Source organism: Corvus hawaiiensis, chromosome 2 (assembly GCF_020740725.1).
Source record: "Corvus hawaiiensis isolate bCorHaw1 chromosome 2, bCorHaw1.pri.cur, whole genome shotgun sequence".
Taxonomy (NCBI): Eukaryota; Metazoa; Chordata; class Aves; order Passeriformes; family Corvidae; genus Corvus; species Corvus hawaiiensis.
Window position 1 is genome coordinate 31443354 of NC_063214.1, and position 20305 is coordinate 31463658.

Below are 20305 nucleotides of genomic sequence, written 5' to 3' on the forward strand. Positions count from 1 at the left end.
GGACGCGCCGTTCAAATCTCCCGCGCGCCGGGCGGTGCCGCCGCCCATTGGTCGCCCTGCGGGGGCGAGGCTCGGGGCGCCACGCCCGTCCCCCCGCCCCGCCAGTTCGTCGGCCCCGCAGTCCCCGCCCGTCACGTCCCGCCTCGCCCCGCTGTCTGTCTTCGCGGCAGGCCCGCCCCCTCGCCCCTCCCTGCGCCACTATTGGCCGAGGAGCCCGGCACCGCCTCCCGCGGTGGCCGCAGGGCGGCTGCGATTGGGCGAGCCGGCGGGTGGGCACGGCGAGTCCGGCCTCCAGCCTCGCTGCCGATTGGCTAGAATCCGCCTGACCGCGCCGGGCTGCGATTGGGCGGGGCGGGGCTGTGGGCGGTGCCGCGGTGAGCCGCTGTCATGGCGGAGCTGAGCGAGGCGCTGCTGTCGGTGTTACCGTCCATCCGGGTGCCCAAGGCCGGCGACCGCGTCCACAAGGACGAGTGCGCCTTCTCCTTCGACACGCCGGTAAGCGCGCCCCACCGCCGGCCCGCCCGCCCGCCCGGGCTGCTCCCGCCGCGGCCGGCCCCCACCCCGCCGCCAGCCGGGGCGCTGCCCGCGCGGGGCCTCACGGGATTTGTGGTTCCCCGGTGGCCCCGGCGGCCGCTCCCGGGCGGCGCGCGATGTCCTCGCGGACTACAGCGCCCGGCGTGCCCCGCGGCGCACCCCGCCCGCCTGCGGTGCGCTGGGGGCTGTAGTTCTGGGGCCGGGGCGGGCGTGGGCAGGGCACTCGCCCCGATCAGCGGCGGCCTGGCCCGCCGGCAGCCCCCGGAGAGTGAGTGCCCCCGGCGCGAACCTTCCGTGCGGGTGCTCGCCAGGACTTGTAGTCCGGCGGGGGGCGGGAGGTCGGGCGCGTCCCGGGCCCGCCCTCGGCGGCGGGGGGCGGGCCGGGGGTCCCGCCCTGCCCGGGTCTGAGCCACCCCCCCGGCCTCGCCGCGCGGCGTGGCCGGGCAGGCGGGGGGCGAGGCGGTGCTGTGTCATTAAGATGGCAGTGGTCCCTTCTCCAGCCGTCTCCACCCCGCTGGCATCCCTGCGCTTCCTGCGCTACCCCCACTCGGCCTAAGGGGACCTGGGGAAGTGAAGGCAGCGGGAGGGCGAGGTCCCCCTTGAGCTTCTTCGCGGGCGCCAGTCCGGGCTGAGCCCCAGCCCAGCAGAAATAGGCTGCAGCTGAAGATACGGGTCCTTCGAGGAAGCGGCACATGGCATCCTGGCCCTCTTTCCCTTCCCGAGCTCCACAGTGATGCCTGACCACGCACTGCCCGCTCTGACTCAGTCCCAGCAGCTTCTGAGAGCTTCTTAGTGGTTTCCCTCCTTTCCAGCCTCTGCATTTGGGTCCCCTGCCCCTTCTATTTGAAAAGGGTATCTGCTGAATGAGTGTGGTGTTTTCCAGTTGCTGGTGGGATGATGGGGGCACATTCTGTATCCGTTTCCAAGCTGCTCACAGGCTTTTGAACACAACAGCAAAAGTAAACAGTGGTCTGTTAACCTTCCTCACATTGTAGCTTGGCAGCATTCCCTGTGGCACTGGGAGTCACACGTTTGGACAGGGTGTCACAGTTTTGCTGGTAATGATTGTACCATGCTCTGAACTTGTAAACTGTGCATGCTAAGGGCCTTTTACAAGTTAAACTCTTGTGGAAACTCAGGCTTTCCTGATTTGGTAGCATCCTGCCATAAATGAACACGCAAATAGTTTTTTAAATACATCATCATAACAGGAGTACCTGTTCTTCTTGGACAGCCAGGCTGGGGCTTGCCATCCTATTTCTTACTAGCTGCTCATGGCTGGTATGTAGGAATGACCTGTTCCATGATTTAATGAATAATGACTAGTCTTCCATGCCTATCCTAGCAGCTGGAATGGCATTCTTTACCACCTCCCTTCAGTTTTGTCCCTCCTTCCTTCCAGGAGTCAGATGGCGGCTTGTATATCTGCATGAACACGTTCCTGGGCTTTGGGAAGCAGTATGTGGAAAAGCACTATCAGAAAACAGGCCAGCGGGTCTACCTGCACCTCAAAAGAACACGTAAACCGGTAAAAAAGAAAGATACATACACTCAAACTTGCTCTGTAATTGAGAGTTGGGCTGTGTCTGTGTATTCCATCAGATACAGAGTTTTCTCTCCTCAGATATAACTGATGTTCTTCCTGGTGAATTAAGGGACACCAGTGCTTCATTTCTGCTTGTGTTGAGCTGTTGTATGGATTGCCCACGTTGTTTCTGTGTGGTTTCCTTCTGTTTTCATAGTAACTTGATTTCAATCCCTAAGGCTTGCCGCAGCATGCCTGTCCCCCTAACTCTTATTTCCCTATTTCTTCTCAACACCACAGAAGGAAGAAGACACCAACTCCAGTGCTGGGGACCCCCCGAGGAAGAAACCAACTCGCTTGGCTATTGGTAAGGAAGCACCTATGTACTGTGTGGTCCTTGTGTTCAGCCAGTCCTCTGGAGCTGCCTGGCTCATCTCTGCTTTGCTCTTCTGCGCTGGTATCCCTGGCCAAATTCTGACTTTGTGTTTTCCAGTGTGTCTCGGGTGAGCGGTTTCTGTAGAACAGTCATTAAGGTGGTAGTTGTGTTCTGTGACCAAAGCTGCGTCTTGTTTTCCGTGGATAAATATGTTTTTTATCCTTTGCCATGACCCTGCATGCCTGGCTCAGCTTGGTGTGGGGATAACCAGACTGGGACTGTTGCTTAAACACAATGTGCCCAGCAAGGGGCTGAAATAAATTTGAGAAAATACATGGCTGAGAAAAGTAAATTTGAAGCTCCTGGGAGATAAACTGTTTTTTAAACTCCTCGGATATTGAACTAGTGTTATTGATATAGATGGGAAAGAAATTAATGGGAAATGCTGCATTAGCATTTTTGGCTCATTAGGTCTTATAAGGCTGATACTGGAGGAAATACAGATGAGCATTAAAACATAAAAAATACTAAAAATCTTCCTTTTTTGGAAGAACAAGGCTGGTGTTCCATTACTGTCTTTCACCAACTGAGAAAGCTGTCATGGCAATCAATGGAGATGCTGCTTATTTGGAGCAGTCTCAGCTGGTAATTTGTGAGCCATTATGGAGACACATAAAGCAAGGGACAGGAACATTTGTAGCAGTAACAGGTTCTTGGCTTGCTGGAAGCTGACCACTAGAGGGGAATCCAGAATCTGGACTGTGAATGTCTTGCTTTTGGCTCACTTTTTCCCTGGTGTAGATGCCGAGTGAGTTGTCTGCTGCCAGAGCACAAATACCACTGTTAAGACTGTCAGCTGCTCCCTGTTTTGCTGGTGAGCTGAATAGCACCCCAAAGATCACTTCTAGCAAAAATGAGAGTGGAATCTCTGTTTCTTCAGATAGCCAGTGCTTCTATGTATATGTATGATTGTGCTGCTTTGGGAGAGATGAGGCCTGGCCTGCATTATGAGTTATTTCTGCGTCCTGAGTTCTACAAAGGTCTTGCAACAAATGTTGTCAGTGGGTCGGCAAATATCTGCCTGTGATAACAGCTTAGTGGTGTGAATGGAGCAGGAGAGAATAAAAGAAAGTATTAGCCCTGTGAGACAATGGTCTTGAGTTCAGGAAAAGGTTTTTTTTAACCTTTATTTTAGCTGAACTGTGGTGGTATAGCTAATCTTGATGCGGGAGATTTTTTTAAAGTACTAGAAAGATTTGGGAGCAAAAAGTCATTGGCTGTAAAATGTAGCTCTTGGTCTCTCAGTACCTCATTTTCCCCTCTCAATGGGGAGAAAAGATCTGCAGTGCTTGCCTCCTATGCCTGCATGTTGGTTGATGGACTTTCGTGATGTGTAGTGCTTAGGTACCACCATGGAAAGGGAGGCAGTGTACCTCAGGGCAAGCTGGTGGCTATTGACCTTCTTCCTCATCTGGAGCTTCAGAAGGTTCACCAGTCTGGTTTAGCTTGTTTAGGGTTCAGGAATTGTGTAATGCCCTGGGGGATTGTGTATTGCTTTACTCTTTGAAGTGGTGACGGGAAGTCTCTGGGCTGTGCTGAAGAGGCACAGAAGAGGATTATCTAGGTATGTTGTTGCATGATGCTGGTGACTGTTTTCTAAAAGCATCATGTTCGTACATAGCAGTTTGTCCATAGTGTAAAAATTGTAGGTATCTAAGGAGGGAGTTGCAGGAGATATCATGGGACCGGATATTTTTGACAATAATGTTTTAAGGAAATGCAGTGGTGGTTATCAGAACTGTGTTGCACACAGGATTCTTGAGGCAGAGGCACTGAGCAGCAGAAGCTTTTATTCCCTTCAGAGATTTGTTGCAGCTGCAGATGTTCAGATATTTGTTGCAGAGATTATCACAGTCACAGCATGCAATTTTTCCAGAAAGAAAGGAAATTCAGTTTAAAAGCACAGGGGGTTTAGGCTGCTAATAAGCCATGTATCTTCTGCCTGTTTCCTTTTGGGATGTAGCATGAGAATGCCTGCAGAACAGAGAAGGCCAAGGTTTTCCTCTGAGTACCTACATAATTCAGTAACTGTAGGTGAGGGAATCTGCAGAAACTGCAGATGTTTTGGTGAGCATCCATGATGACTTTACAACTGGCAAATAACCTTTTATGTATGGATCTCCCGTTTCTGGTGCGACCTCTGGACAGTGCAGCTAGGTGGGCATAGAAACTACTGTCACTGTACCTTTGCTAAGACCTTTTCTGCAATTCTGGATATTCTGGTTCCAGAGGAGCTCCTGGTTCTTCTTGCTTGAGTGCAGGACTCTAAACTACCCTTTCTGGAAAAGGCAAGAAAGAGAGTCGGGCTTCTTAAAGGTGCTGGTAGACCTGACCTTTGCCCTGGCTTTCAAGATGATCTCTTTTTGCACATCTCCATTCACTGCCTTGAGTATTCTGGTGAAGGATGAACACCCGTGCTTTATCTTGGCTCTGTTCTGGCCAATGCCTCTCTAGAGCAGGTTTGGTTTTCTTCCTGGTTGTAGTCAGGGTCTGGAGATTGTTTTTAAGCATCTGAAAAAATAGCTGGGGAAAATAAACATATTGTCACTATGCTTATAATTGTACCTGTGAAGTCCACACTGCCAGCAGAAACTCTGGGATCCAGAAGTGGAAGAAAGATTGTGGATCACTGATTTAGATCTTTGTCTTAGTCATGGTGCCTTCTTTCATGTAAGCTGTGGGGAAAGAAGCTTTTCAAGCTCTTTGGTTTCACCAGTTACCGCAATGTTTTTTCTTCTTGTAGGTGTAGAAGGTGGATTTGACATCACAGAAGAAAAGTTTGAGTATGATGAAGATGTAAAAATAGTAATTTTCCCAGACCATTTGGATATTCCACGTGATGGGCTGGAGGGACTACCAGACATGGTCAAAGACAGGGTATGTTCGGGTGGAGGGCTGTGTTTACTGTTGATGGAGAAATGTGCCATTACAGAGAAGGAAACTGCCTTGTAAAAGGGATCTTGCCGAGCTGCAGGGAAATCTCAGCTAGCAGTCATCAGGATTGTTCTGCACTTATACAGTGCTCTATATTACAGTCCTGGCTTGTGACTGAGGCTCCCGAAAGTCTCAGCTGACTTCCCTAAATGTGGAGTGTTGTGGCACTGGAAGCTTCTTGTGCCCTTACTGTGGTAGGCCAGCCCTTCATGTTTTCTCCTGCTGTCCTAATTCCAGATTGCCAGTGCGATTGAGGCCATCCTGACAGCAGATTCAGCCTCACGGAAGCAGGAGGTGCAGGCTTGGGATGGGGAGGTTCGACGTGTTTCCAAGCACGCTTTTTCCCTGCACCAGCTTCAGAACGATGTCCGCATCCCACCTTGGTGAGCATAGTGCTGGAACTCGCTGTGTCACTCTGTGTCTGAGGCCCTTCTCCTGTGCTGGACTGCAGCAGCAGATGAGACTTCTTTTGTGAGTCTCTGAGAGTGCCTTGACAAAGTAATTTCAGGGGAGACGGCACACTAAGGTATTTCAGGATGCTCAGTGTTGTGTAGTAAAAGAGGAATGAGATCGCTTAATCGCTTCTACTACGGATACTGCAGTGGGCAGCAGTGGAGAGGGCTTGGGAGGCAGAACCCAGAGGTTTTCACTCTGATCTCTTTTCCTCTGTTCCTTGTCAATAGTGGCTGGAAGTGCAGCAAGTGTGACATGAAGGAGAACCTGTGGCTGAACATGACTGACGGAGCCATCCTCTGTGGTCGGCGCTACTTTGATGGCAGTGGTGGCAACAACCACGCCGTCGAGCACTACCGAGAAACCGGCTACCCGCTGGCTGTGAAACTGGGAACAATTACTCCTGATGGGGCTGGTGAGAAGGGGGATCCTCCTGGGGTTAGGGATGCCAGGCACCACTCAGGCTGACAGAGATCTCTTCCAGGTATCGGGGTGGTGCTGGCCATCTTGTCACCTGGAACACGCAGTGTCATCCCATTGTGAACTTTCCCACTCTGACCTGCTTCTTGTGTGAGGCAAAGAACGAGCTGATAAAACCTTGCCTTCCTCTGCCCCTGCCTTGTAGTTGGAAGCTTTTAGAATAGTTATCCAGGTTGCCATCTGATTTTCTGTGCTGGGGTGTTTATCAAAGAACCGTGTGTCCAAATCCCGAGCAGAGAGTATATGGCACAGTAACCCACTTTCCTTACTCCAGGCATAAGTGTACCTCTGTACCCTGATCACTGACAAATTTGTCGTGTCACATGTTTAGGAGGAATCTCAATATACTGTCTGTCATGTTATTTGTTGAGAAAAGGCAGAAACCCCCACAGCTCACTTCGTCAAAACTTCTAGTTCTGAGCACTTTCTTCATCCAGCTGTGAATTTGAGATCAAAGGCCATTACAAGTTTCTCTTTTTTCTCTTTTCCTGCACAGATGTCTACTCCTATGACGAGGATGACATGGTGTTGGATCCCAACCTGGCAGAACACCTGGCACACTTTGGGATTGACATGCTTAAGATGCAGAAGGTGAGGAGGAAGTGGTATCCTCCATAGGCCCAGAGGGAGAGAGAAGGAGTGTTGAGGTGTCTTAGCTGGATTCTAGCTTTCTGTGGCTATGCAGAACCCTTCCTGGTCAAGAAACCCTGGGGTTTTTTGTTACACAGAGAGTTGTCTCATCTTCCTCTCTTCTTTGATTGCCTTTTTTGCTTTTCTTTCATGTCCCTCAGGTTTATTTCCCTGGGGTTATGTCTCTGTACGGTGGGCAGGGAGGCTCCCAGGTGCTGAGCTTTTTCTCTTAGTGTGTGATTTCCATGCCTCTTTATAGGGAATGGTTCAGATTTCTCTCATATTTCTTTTCTCTCCTCTTTCTGTCCCAGGTATTCATATATACAGAAACAATTCTTGTTTCTTCCTCCTCTACTTATAGAATGAAACAGAAAGGATTTGACTCTGTTTCTCTACAGCATTGCGCTTTTCACACCTCTGATGTGTCCTTGAGTCTTCTTTGAGGATTTTCCTGTTCTTTCCCTCTGCAGACAGACAAGACAATGACAGAACTGGAAATAGACATGAACCAGCGCATTGGGGAGTGGGAGCTCATCCAGGAGTCTGGCGTTCAACTCAAGCCCCTCTATGGGCCTGGGTACACTGGTATCCGTAACCTGGGCAACAGTTGCTACCTCAATTCTGTGATGCAGGTGCTGTTCAGTATCCCAGACTTCCAGAGAAAGTAAGTGAGCTTAATCACTCCTTTCCATTAGTCTGGGATCAGTACAAAGGTCTCCTAGAGCTGGGAGCTTCTGTTGCAATAATCATGCTCAGAACTGCATTTTTACTAGGTGAACCCACATATCCCTTAGAATGCTCCCTTTTGCTCTGCAGGTATGTGGACAAACTGGAGAAGATATTCCAAAGTGCACCTTCGGACCCCACGCAGGATTTCAGCACACAAGTGTACGTAGAGTTTTGGTGAGACAAGGAAGGCTGAGGCTGCCTGGATGCATCCCCTCTGTGCTGCTTTGCTCCTGGGTTCTCCCTCGAGCCTCACCTCTATTTCCTTGCCTGTCACCAGAGACGCTGACCCTCAGTGATCAATAAGGATCTAAGCCAAGGAAGTTCAGCTGAATGCCCTAGGTGGAGAAGACAGAGTGCACCCTGTGTGCATGAGAGGCTCTGAAATGTATTATGTGTGCTATGCCTCTTAAACTGGGGGGATTTCTGGGAGGCAGCTTCTGTCTGCATAACAGCAAAAAGGGGCTTGCTGTCTGCAGTGAGGGGAGATGGCAAAGAGCAGGGGGATGTGTAGGTTTAGGCAGCTTTATTCTCAGTGGACAATTTATGTATGCTTAAAAGAGGCTTCCCTCAAGAGGTAGTGTGCAGGAGGATGTGCAGAAGGAGGAACACAAGATTTGGGAGGGGTTTGCATTGCTACAGCTGCTCTCAAATAAGAAAGCAGCATGTGGAAGTTTGTGGTGGAGGAATGGAAGGTGGCATTTGTGGAAAGAGAGTTCAGTGGTACAGGAGGATTCTAAATTTGGGCAGCCTAGAGTGAGGTGTCCACTGAGAGGGGATTAAGGTGAGACAGCCAGGAAGATTATTGCCTGGGCAGAGGGAGGAATTGGTAAGATTTGGTTCCAGACAAATGGCAATAATGACGGGGAGGACTGGGGTGAAATGGAATAGCAGGAGGGTGTGGGCATAGGAGGAAATTGCTGAACACATACTGTTGTCCATTAAGTGCCTCATGCAGTCAGTCTTTCCTCTGGGGAAAACGTGATCAGTCTGCTCACAGCAGTGCTATTTCTGGCTCAGACAATTTCTCTGTGCCCTGTTGTCTCCTGCACAGTCAGACATTGCTGCGTTCCCCACGTCAGGCTGCAGCTCAGCTTGGCTGTTGTGCAGCTGCTGTGTGGCTCAGCACTAGCTGTTCCTTCATGGTCTACTCAGTGTGCAAGCAGTGGTTGGGATTGGCACCCAAAAGTCCTGGTAACTTTGAAGTCAGTGATTTCTCCTGGGGCCAGAGAGCAGACCGCAATAAGATAATCTTGCCTGGTGCAGCAGAGAAAGCTATTATCTGTGAGACTGACAGCCCATGGCAGTGTTAAAGCTGGATGGGTTGATACAGCTCCTGGAGCATGTGAGACTGAAGAAACATTGGTACCAGCAGTGACTTTGTCGTTCCAGAGCCAAACTGGGCCATGGACTGCTTTCTGGGGAGTATTCAAGGCCAGCTTCTGCAGATGGGGAGCAGCAGCCTGATCAGAAGGTGAGGCTTGGATACGGCATCCTCTTGATGTGTGTGTTGCATGAGGTATTGTGTGTGCTACGTGGCAAGGGAGGGAGAACCCTTTCTGAAAACCTGTGCTGGGGCTTGTTCCAAGGCCTGTCACCTGAAGAAAAGCATGGCTAAGAGTAGAGTGGTACATGCCAGGACACATGCTTGGCAAATTATGACCACCTTCCTCTTCCACACTGTTATTTGCAGGGTATGCAAAATGGCATTGCTCCACGCATGTTTAAGTCCCTCATCGGAAAGGGGCACCCAGAATTTTCCACTAACCGACAGCAAGATGCCCAGGAATTCTTTCTGCACTTCATCAACATGGTGGAGGTAATGGTTGAGTCTATCTGGCAAATCATTGAAAAGTCCAGCTTGGTTTTCTTCCCACAGCAAGGGGTGAGGAGTGGAGGTGAGAAGCTGGCAATTGGAGCAGAGAAAGGGAGAGAACACAGAGGAATGGGCCAGCTAGCACCTGCCAGGGTGGAGAAGGAGAGGTGCTTGGGCCTGTTTTCAGGGCTGATTCCTTGGAGAAATCTCTTTTGGGAGTGGCACAGCTGGAGATGTAACCTTTCTTCTTTAGGAGCAGGAATACCTGGCTCCTGGACTCCATGGCTTCCTGGAGTACAGAAGCTGGCTTTAGTTTCCTATTTGCTGTCTGTTCCAGGGGACTGGGTATAGAAGTGAATACTCTTCAGCTGTGTGCTGTGTGGCATCACTGTAACTGCAGATCATTTTTTCTGCCCTTCTGATGTTACATCTGTCCTTCTAATCTCTCCTTCTTCAGAGGAACTGCCGCAGCTCGGAGAACCCTAATGAGGTCTTCCGTTTTCTGGTGGAGGAGAAGCTGAAGTGCCTGGCCACAGAAAAGGTGAAATATACCCAGCGTGTGGACTATATTATGCAGCTGCCTGTGCCCATGGATGCTGCACTCAACAAAGGTCAGTAATGTGCCAAGACCAGAACAGTAGCAAACCCAATGTTTGTATATTGTACTATTCTTACAGAACTCCTTAAATGAGAAAGGGACTTCTTTGCCACTTCTGAGGCCAGATCCTCCTCCTGCTTTTGTGGGATCGGGCTGATTTCTTCAGAGGTGGTGTGACACAGTGATGTCCCTCTAGAGCCTTTCCCTCCGACACCACAAGCTGGGCTGTGATTCAGCAGCAAAACAGGAGTGACTGCAGTAGCAGAACAGTGCTCTGGAAGTTGTGCTCCGTTCTCGATGTATCTATAGGCCTGCTCTGCCTCTGGGTGTAGCTTACACCAGTCGCTTTGTAGGTACCTAGAGGTGGTCCTTGACTCCTCTGCTTTATCCTCTAGATGAACTGCTGGAATATGAGGAGAAGAAGAGGCAGGCAGAGGAGGAGAAGCAGCCACTGCCTGAGCTGGTGCGAGCCAAGGTGCCTTTCAGCTCCTGCCTAGAGGCCTATGGAGCTCCAGAGCAGGTGGATGATTTCTGGAGCACAGCCTTGCAGGCCAAGTCTGTGGCTCTCAAGTAAGTGTGTGTCACCTAAGCTGTGATGAGCTGGCCATAGCTGCATCTCTGGGGACTTCTCGTAGTGGCTTGGGGGGAAGAACCATTACTGAAGCGCTGTGGTCCTCCACACCCTGGGTCCATAGAACACTGAGGCAGAGAGGGGATCAGTCCATCAGTGCCAGAGTGGTTGCCCTCAGTGGGCAGAACAGCAGTGCTAGTGCAGTCCTAGCCATCAGATGTCAGTTGCTGAGGGGCTATGAAAATACAGAGATATTCAAGAAAACTAGTCGCTTTTACTGTAAATTTAAAATTTAGCTTTGGAATCAGTACTGCCTGTATGATGACACTGATCTTGCACCATCTCTACAATTTCTTTAAGTTTTTAACTGTTAAGATTTGAGCAGAACAGTGAGGTAAAAGATGCACGAGTTCTTTGAAAGAATGCTAGCTTAAATGCTAGTAGCAAGGTTTAAAAAACAGCTTTAATTTTTCTCACTGCCTGTAGCACATGTAACAGTGCAAAGTTGCAGTGACAAGATTACACAAACGTAAGCAGCTTTCTGCTGTGATGCTACTGAGTGTTCTTTTGCAGTGAAAGTCCTCAAAGAGTTGGAAGTCTTTTTCTAACAAATATTCCATTATTAAGCAATAGCTATTAGAAACAAACATCACATTGAAAAGTAACATTTTGTTTTAATTTTTACTGAGTTGTATTCAAGCACTTTACTGTTGCTTAATTTAGTTCTACATCATGTGCAATTATCACCTGGTAATGAGTATGTCTCACAGGTGCTTCTCCCTTCACAAACATTGCCCTCTGTTTCACAGATTCCAGACACTTTCTCTCTCAAATTGTCTGACTGAATAATGTTTAACCAAATTCAGTTAACTTAAAATTCACTGCTTCTGTTTCATATCCAAAGAAGTGCTCTTGTGCTTGAAAGCTTCTCAGTTCCTGCAGGTATATCTGTTGGTCTAATAAAAGGTGTTATTTCCACATCATTCCTTAAGGGTTAGACTTTTAATTAAACACAATCTGACCAGGCTTGTAAAATACACGATTGGAAGGTAGAGAATATGTATTATTTTTTCTCATCCCCAAGATTTGCATTCCATCTCCTCTTGTCGAGGCTTCTGCCTTAGACATGGTTCTGTGTTTGAGGAGCTTTAAGCTCAGCACAGGAGAGCTGCACAGACTGGTGTATCCCCCATGCTCAGGACATGTCTCTGCCCTACTCAACTGTTTTCTTGATTCAGTTAGATACCCTCAATCTTTGCTGACAAAGTATTTAAAACTATTATGTGTCTCTTTCAGAACGACACGGTTCGCCTCTTTCCCAGATTATCTGGTCATCCAGATCAAGAAGTTCACTTTCGGTCTGGACTGGGTTCCCAAAAAACTTGGTAAGGAGGATGAGAGGTACAGAGCATATAGGTACTGGGAGTCACATACAGATATTGTGGTCATTACCACCAAGAGGAAAGTAACTATCCCAAAAGTTGCTGCAGGCATCCCCAGGGACTTACCCTTCTAGATCTCCCAGCCGAGTCCTTTGCTTCTGCCCCTATATGGAGGCTGAGCAAGACCATATCTTGCAGATGTTTCCATTGAAATGCCAGAGGAGCTGGATATTTCTGCACTGCAGGGAATGGGGCTGCAGGATGGAGAAGAAGAAATGCCAGACATCGCACCCCCACTGGTGACACCAGATGAGCCCAAAGGTAGCCTGGGGTTCTATGGCAACGAGGACGACGACTCCTTCTGCTCCCCTCACTTCTCCTCTCCGACATGTTAGTGATTCTCCTCCTCTCTTCCTGATGCCTGACTCATTTCCTTGCTCTCCTTGCCTTGTGTCCCATGCTAGCAGTTTCCCACTTGCTCAGACTTTCCCTGTCCTTTTGTCAACGATTGCCAGCTGCCTCCCTTGCATCCCTGTTATGCAAGGGCGTTATGCAAGGGGGTTTGTTGATTCCTGTTCTGTGCAAGATGGGGGGGTGGCATGTCCGGTGCATTTAGAGGAGGCAGAGCTGGGATTTATACAGGATTTAATTGGTAGGGATATTTAATTTTCACAAACTGCAGTGGGAGGTCAGGTTTGGAGCCTAGGGAGGAGTTCATGAGTTGAATTGTTTTGTTCTTTGCCTGTGTGTGAGACTGCTCTTCTGAAGAAGAAAGGTGGCTGAGAAAAGCAGAGAGATGGAACTTTGTGTGGTGGCTTTGGAGGCTGTGTGACACTAGACAAAATGGAGCCAGCAGAGATGGGTGGGAGTGGGTGGCTCTAACTTCTGTCTTCCCACAGCACCCATGCTGGATGAGTCGGTGATTATCCAGCTAGTGGAAATGGGCTTTCCCATGGATGCCTGCCGCAAAGCCGTGTACTACACAGGGAATAGTGGGGTTGAGGCGGCCATGAACTGGGTCATGTCACATATGGACGATCCAGGTATGAGGCCATGGCCGTGGTGAAGCTTACCGCTCCTGGACTGTTGTGCTTGTGTCCTGCTACCACAGTGGAAAACTGAAGTAGTTTGGACTTGGACTGTGCCCTCTTGAAGAGATCTAACTACTCTGAGCTGTGTTCTGTTTCCTGCTGCAGACTTTGCTAACCCATTAGTTCTCCCTGGATCCAGTGGACCAGGGTCAACTATTGCCTGCCCAGACCCTCCTTCAGAAGACAGTGTAGCCACCATTGTCTCCATGGGCTTCTCCCGGGACCAGGCTATGAAAGCACTTAGGGCCACGGTGAGAGGCACGGGTGATATCAGAGTGCAAGGATTTTTTCAGGAGCAGGGATTCTCAAGTTCACTGTCTTCTTCCTTCCAGAACAACAGTCTGGAACGTGCTGTGGATTGGATCTTTAGTCACATCGATGACCTCGATGCAGAAGCTGCTATGGATATCTCAGAGGGGCGCTCAGCAGCCGAGTCCATCTCTGAATCCATCCCTGTGGGTCCCAAAGTGCGCGATGGGCCTGGAAGTGAGTTCCAAGCCATAGGAATGTGGATTTTGGGGTGCAAACTCAGCATGACTTTGTCATTCCTGATCCATGCGGTACTCCAGGTTTTAGCAGCAGCAGCAGCTATCACAGAGCTGATCTGGTTGTAGAGGTGGAAGCAAGGAGGAAGAGGGAAGGAATGGCAAAGTAGCCTCAACCCTTCAGGCTGGATGAGGATTACCTGGAAGCCAGTAAGAGAGAGGCAGGGGAAGTGGCATCAAGTGAAGGACAGGAAGGGCTGTGCTTCTTTTATCCAGTGGTTCTGGGAGGTTTTTTTTCCCTTTTGGTTCCTGCTGAAAAACCAGTTGCAGTCTGTGTACAGAATTGGTGCCAGTGGTGCTTGGCTGCTGGGTGCCATAGGGAGAAGAATCCCTGCCTTACCCATCCAGCACCCATGGCCCAAACAAAAAGCTGGAAGAGAGAAGGCTAAACGGAAGTTACCATCTCCCATTTCCCTCTGTGTTTGGCCTTAGGACCACTCACAGTCACACTTGATGGGGATGCAGTTGTAAATTATGACCCAGCAGAGCTTCCTTCAGGGATCCTTCTCAGAGAGGGCCTTGCACAGGGTGTTAGGGAGTAAGACATCTTTCCTCTTTCCATGACAATCCTCTCTTCATTCCTTCTTTCAAGAATATCAGCTGTTTGCCTTCATCAGCCACATGGGTACTTCAACTATGTGTGGACATTATGTTTGTCACATCAAGAAAGATGGCAGGTAAGGATTTCCACAGTGTAAGGGAACTGAGGTACTGCTTTAAATCCCCATCCTCCCCTGTTTCTTCAGAAGTCTTGGGGGGTTAGGGTTGAGACCAGGTGAGTGGAATCCAGTTGTGTCTTAACCACAGAATGGCATTCCTGAGCTCCTCTTGTGCCTGTTGCAGGTGGGTGATCTACAACGACCAGAAAGTCTGTGCTTCTGAGAAGCCCCCCAAGGACCTGGGCTACATCTACTTCTATCAGCGGATTCCCAGCTAGAACATCCTCTTGCTGTGTGTGGTGGGGGGAGAGTGGGCTGAAGGTGTGGGGGGGAAAAGGGGTGGGGGCAGTGAGGGTGGGAGCAGGGTCCTCTTCCCTGCTCCTCTTTCCCTAGTCGTCCCTTCACAGCCTCTCTGTGGAGACACAGGGGGAGACAAGAGTTCACTGACTAATTGACTGGGGGCTGGAGCCCCCGTGGACACGAGTGAAGGGGTTTCGGGGGGTTGGGAATATCTGTTTCTATAGGAAATGTCCTCACTGTCCTCACCCCCGTGACACACAGCCCTAGTGCTTCGCTGCTTGGTGGGATGATGCCACCTCCTTGCTGTCCGGAAGGAGAGGAGGGGGCTTGTGTGTACGTGTGGCTTGTGAATGGGGGGGTTCCTCCTGCCCGCCCTGCCGGGCGGGGGCGTGGGGCGGGCAGCAAGGCGGGCCACGAGCAGCGCTTCCCCTTGTGTGCCCTTCACATGCCAAAATACACGAGGGACAAAATAAAAGTCGAAATACCCCCCTGGCTCCTGTGTGACCCCCGCCTGGCTGGCGGAGAACGCGGGCGGGGCTGGGGGCGGGGCGGGGCTGGGGCGGGGCCTCGGCCGCCGCCGCGCTATAAGAAGGGCGCCGGGCGCCGCACGCGCCGTCGCCGCCGCTGACCTTCGCGTCTCCTCCGGTGCCGGCCCCGCTCCCGCTCGTTCCCGCCATGGCGCCCAGGAAGTTCTTCGTGGGGGGCAACTGGAAGATGAACGGCGACAAGAAGAGCTTGGGCGAGCTCATCCACACGCTGAACAGCGCCAAGCTCTCCGCCGACACCGGTGAGGGCGCGGCCCGCACGTAGCGCACGTCCCGCACGGCCCTGCGGAGCCGGGGACCGGGCCCGGGCCCGGGCGGGGGAGCGGCAAATGTCAGAGGGCGGCGGGGGCCTAAATATAACCCCGCGGCAGCGGCGCTAAATATACCCGCGAAACCGGATCTGGGTTCCCTTGGGCCCGGCGGACACGTGCGGCCGACCCCCGGGGCGCCCCCGGCCGATCCCCGGAGACCCCGCGGGAGCGGGCGGCCCGCAGTGCCGGGGGCCCGCGCCGCCCCTCGGGCTGGCCCCCACGCCCCGGGAGCGGGGGTCTCGGAGCACCGCGCTGCAGCCGAGCTGCGCTGCCCCTGGCCCGCCTGCTGCCCCTGCCCCGCCGCCGTGCCCGGTTACAACCCCAGGCGCAACCCGGTGCGGCTCTCCCCGGTTCGGCCCGGCCTGGCCCAGGCTGCAGGGTGGGATTCTCACTCGGTGTTTTATCTGGACACTTTCCAAGGGACCCCTGTGACCTGGCCGTCGGCTTGGTATTGCCTGTCCAGCCCCCTGAAAAGGGCTTTCCTCTCTGCTGTTGAGTCATCAGATAGCAGGGATTGTCCTGTGTCTGCCGGGTCCCCCAAATGTCAGTGAGGAGAGGCAGGCCATGCCTTCCCAGGAGAGAGGGATGACCTCTTGGGGCTGGGATTTGGGATCAGTGGCTGGGTACAGTTTCTGCCCTTTGCCTGTCTCAGGGGTAACTATGTGCTTTGCTTGCAGAGGTGGTTTGTGGAGCCCCCGCCATCTACCTTGACTTTGCCCGTCAGAAGCTCGATGCAAAGATTGGAGTCGCAGCACAGAACTGTTACAAGGTACCAAAGGGTGCTTTCACAGGAGAGATCAGGTGAGCCCCAGAGAGTGAAGTCAGGGTGCCTCTGGGATGTGAATTTCCTTCAGTGAGTCATCTCCTTTCTCCCCAGCCCAGCAATGATCAAAGATATTGGAGCTGCATGGGTGATCCTGGGCCACTCAGAGCGAAGGCATGTTTTTGGAGAGTCTGATGAGGTGAGTGGCCACATAGAATGGAGACATGGTCCAGCTCAGATGGGTCTGCAAAGACTGGAAAAGTGAGCAATTAAACCAGACCTGCTTCTGTAGGCCTGTTTTATTGGCTGTCTTGTTTCTTTTCCATTCCCAGCTGATTGGGCAGAAGGTGGCTCATGCTCTGGCTGAGGGCCTTGGAGTCATTGCCTGCATTGGAGAGAAGCTGGATGAGAGAGAAGCTGGCATAACAGAGAAAGTGGTTTTTGAACAGACCAAGGCTATTGCTGGTAAGAAGAAAAAGAAATTGCTGGTTTGGTTTTTTTAGCAGTTTTCCACCTCTGCTCTTCCCAGCATGGGGGTACTGTGCTCACCTGTACCTTCTCCTTCCTCCCTAGATAACGTGAAGGACTGGAGTAAAGTGGTTCTGGCCTATGAGCCAGTCTGGGCTATTGGAACTGGTAAAACTGCAACTCCCCAACAGGTATGAGTGGGGGGTGGCTGACTAAATGGCCAACTGACCCTTCCCCCTCAGGAAACCTACTTGAAGATTCTTACTGAGACTCTCCTGGAGATTCGTAGTGACTTAGAGAATATCTGAGTGTTCCCTTGTCTTTGGAAGGGAATTGTGTGCAGAGTGGCTCAGGCCTCAGTGGAACTCTTGTGTTCTATTGCAGGCTCAGGAAGTTCACGAGAAGCTGCGGGGGTGGCTGAAAAGCCACGTGTCCGATGCTGTTGCTCAGTCAACTAGGATTATCTATGGAGGTAAGTGAGTCTGAAGAGACTTTCCAGGGCAGGAAGTGCTTAGTTTCAATACCTGTTGCTGCAGTTGTACATGATTCTCTGCCTGGCAAGGGTACTCTTGACTTTCAGAGCATGAAGAATCATCTTCTAGCTTGTTTGGGTAGCTTTTTTGGATATGTGGGAGACAGTCTTGCTGTCTGCAAGAGGCGGCTGGTACCTTGCCGGTCTTGCCTTTGCCCTGGCCCTGTTTTCTTAGAGCTGGCACATCTGACCTTAAAACACTGCTCCCTCCTTAGGTTCTGTCACTGGCAGCAACTGTAAGGAGCTGGCCTCTCAGCATGATGTGGATGGCTTCCTTGTTGGTGGAGCTTCTCTCAAGCCAGAGTTTGTGGATATTATCAATGCCAAACACTGAAGTACCCCATGAGGAGCCGTCCCTTGTGGTTAAGAAATGGAAGCAAGAAGGGACCTTTCGTTGCACATGTCTCAGTACGGAGGCCTCCCTTGAGGCTTTCCCCCTCCACAGTCATTGTTCTAGATGTTCTGCTAACCACCCCCACCACGTTGGAGTCCTGTTAGCAGGAGCCTGTCTCAGCAGAGTCTTGACAGTCTCCTCTCTGAGCTGAATTCTCAGTTTCCCATTGACCTGTTAAGAGCCCACAGCCCACCTGGCCAGTATCTCTCCCTTTCCCCTGCAGCCCTGCAGGGAGAGGGGGCCGCTGGTGCTGTGGGAAGGAAAAAGGAACCACAGTCTCTTGCATCCTTCAGCTCCATCAGCAAGGAGCCTGTCAGCTTAGACCCTTGTGAGATGTCTTACCTCACCTGTGTCCCGTACTGAACAATAAATGAAAAAGAAAAAGCAAAGGTGTGTCCTGGATCTTATTTGGAAGCATTTTGGGGACAAGCAGTGTAGAGAACTTACTGCCTTTGGAGGTGACTGGTTGCAGAGAGGGTTTTGTGGGCTTTTCCCGGGAGCCCACCATTGCCCCAGTAGGCATGGCACAGGTTCAGTCTGCATCTTACTTCTGCCATGTAACAGCTCTTCTTTGGAAAGAAGAGCTGCTGTGGTGATTTGACTATGTCTTTTCCATCTGTATCACTATTCCAGTAGTTGCTGGAGCACCTGGCTGTTCCACCAGTGAGCCAGTCTTCCCGGCAGGCTCAGTAATGTGCTCATCCGTGCTCTTTGCCTGTAAGGACTGGTAAATGACTCCTCATTAAACGTGAAGTGGAGCAGCTCCATCTCTGTGCAGGCAAAGATTTTATTTAGGCCCTGTGTTGGGGCAGTGCTTGCTGCCTGCTTTCAGCCATGTGCTGGTGGGCGAGGAAGCAAGACTTGATGTTACTTTCCAGCTGCTGATTTTTTTTGGGTAGTACCGAGGGTGGTGAAAAAGAAGTGCCTCACAAGGAGGAGCTTAGCTGTGAGGCATACATCCTTGGGAGCCTATGGGCAGTGTTGCAGTTGCTAGTGCCAGCATCACCTGAGGGATGAGGGGCAGGAGCTGAGGAGCAAGGAGGAAAAAGCCTGATGCTGCAAGGATGCCTGCCCTGCTACTGTTGGGGGAGTTTCCTGCTGCCCAGCTGGATGGGAGGGATCTCCTTCCTAGAATATCAGGTGGTTGGAGAAGGAAGAGCCTGACAGCAGCAAGGAGGTGGCGGCTCCCAGCTCTGTATGTGTGTGGAGTGATGTGGAAAGAAGGAGGATAATTCAAAGGCAAAAAAAAAAAAAAAAATTGAGCACTGTTTTCTACAACCAGAGCACATTTCTGAGAGGCTGCTGGGCCATGGCTGTAGTTTGGGGCCATTGGGTTATAATGACCAGAGCAGCAGTGATGCAGCAGGGGCACACGAGGGCCCTGAGGCTGCAGGGGCTGGGTAGAACCATTCAGGGATGGGCCACTGGCTGCAGCTCTGCTGTCAGCTCCTGCCCAGCCCTGCCCACAGCACAAGGGCCCAGGAGAGTGACCTACATAAAAAAAACCAGATGGGAGCTGGGCATTGATCTTGCTGCTCTGAGAGAATGCAGGGGCATGAAAGCATTCATTTAATGAGGAATAAACTCATGGAAAATCATTTCTATATCAGCAGGAGTGTTGTTTCTCTTCTCTTTGTCTGCTTTCTGGCAGGACTGCAGCTCTGTGGAGTGGAAATACTGCCAGATCCTCACAGCAAACTGTAGTGGTTGGATCTTAAACAGGTTGCTGTTGGAGAAAAATGCATTGTGCCAGATGTGACAGCCTGAGAGAGGCTGCGATGGCTCTGCATTCTCAGCCCCAAACAATAGCCAGGCTGAGCTTATATTCCCAGTAGGCACTACACACGCATGTCAGACCTAATGATCCTTGTGTGATCACCTTTAAAGGGACACCTTTAAACTCAGAATATTCTGTGACTGAATATATTGCACTTAAACATAGCCATGGCTGGCCACACAGCTTACACATCCGTGCACACAGAGCACTCCCACACAGCACTGGCAGCCATCCCAGCTCCTGCTCCAGCTGAGCAGGATGGAGGAGCACTAGTGAGCATCTGTGTATTTATAGAAGTTTTCACACGTGTACAGTGTGTCTCCTTCCAGCAGCTGGGCTCAGGCACTGCCCAGTAGCTGTCCCTCGATCCCAACCTCTCCAGCCCCCCAGTAGCCAACTCCTTGTGGTACTCTGGCCACAAGTTCCTCACCCAGGGCAAAGTGTGAAAGTTTAATGAGAAGACGGGACAGGCTGCACTGATCAGGGGCAGGACATGGACAAACCATCACAAACCATTTGCATATGGCTGGCCCTTTTTATTCCTGTATCCCACATTCGTTTCCCTATAAATCACCTAGATCCCTCCCTTTCCTGCCTTTGGTTCCTGCTCTAAACACTCCCTGAGGAGTCCAGTCCAATTCCCCAGTGCTCTTCCCCTGCATCCCGTCCTGTGTCCCACACCCCTGAACTCAGTGACACCCCCAGTCCTAAAGGTGCTCTGGGGCTGAGGCTCCCCTGGGAGGGGGCTGGACAGGGTGTTCCTTTCTCTGAGTCCTTAATTTGGGTTCCCACCTGCCACTGTGCCTCTGTGCCCCTCGAAATGGGCCTTTAGTGG

The 20305-nt window shown here is 51.3% G+C and overlaps 2 protein-coding genes across 3 annotated transcripts; both read left to right on the plus strand.

Annotated features, from left to right (window-relative positions):
* Window positions 1-347: 347 nt before the first annotated feature.
* USP5 (ubiquitin specific peptidase 5) lies at window positions 348-15166 on the plus strand. 2 transcript variants are annotated; one of them, XM_048294156.1, is made up of 20 exons: window positions 348-495; window positions 1937-2062; window positions 2360-2426; window positions 5239-5372; window positions 5667-5812; window positions 6113-6297; window positions 6859-6953; window positions 7463-7656; window positions 7809-7880; window positions 9111-9192; window positions 9412-9537; window positions 9992-10145; window positions 10528-10702; window positions 12000-12088; window positions 12284-12475; window positions 12985-13128; window positions 13282-13427; window positions 13509-13662; window positions 14314-14398; window positions 14565-15166. In XM_048294156.1, exons 1-20 carry the CDS (start codon window positions 388-390, stop codon window positions 14656-14658), a joined length of 2568 nt encoding a protein of 855 aa, XP_048150113.1. In that variant the 5' UTR covers window positions 348-387; the 3' UTR covers window positions 14659-15166. The 2 variants fall into 2 exon arrangements, with proteins under 2 accessions (XP_048150113.1, XP_048150114.1); XM_048294157.1 differs by having other exon boundaries at window positions 12284-12406.
* Window positions 15167-15268: 102 nt separating this feature from the next.
* Window positions 15269-18082, plus strand: TPI1 (triosephosphate isomerase 1). The gene is made up of 7 exons (XM_048294160.1): window positions 15269-15467; window positions 16214-16337; window positions 16414-16498; window positions 16632-16764; window positions 16873-16958; window positions 17152-17239; window positions 17515-18082. The coding sequence occupies exons 1-7, from the start codon at window positions 15356-15358 to the stop codon at window positions 17631-17633; spliced, it is 747 nt and encodes a 248-aa protein (XP_048150117.1). The 5' UTR covers window positions 15269-15355; the 3' UTR covers window positions 17634-18082.
* Window positions 18083-20305: the final 2223 nt, after the last annotated feature.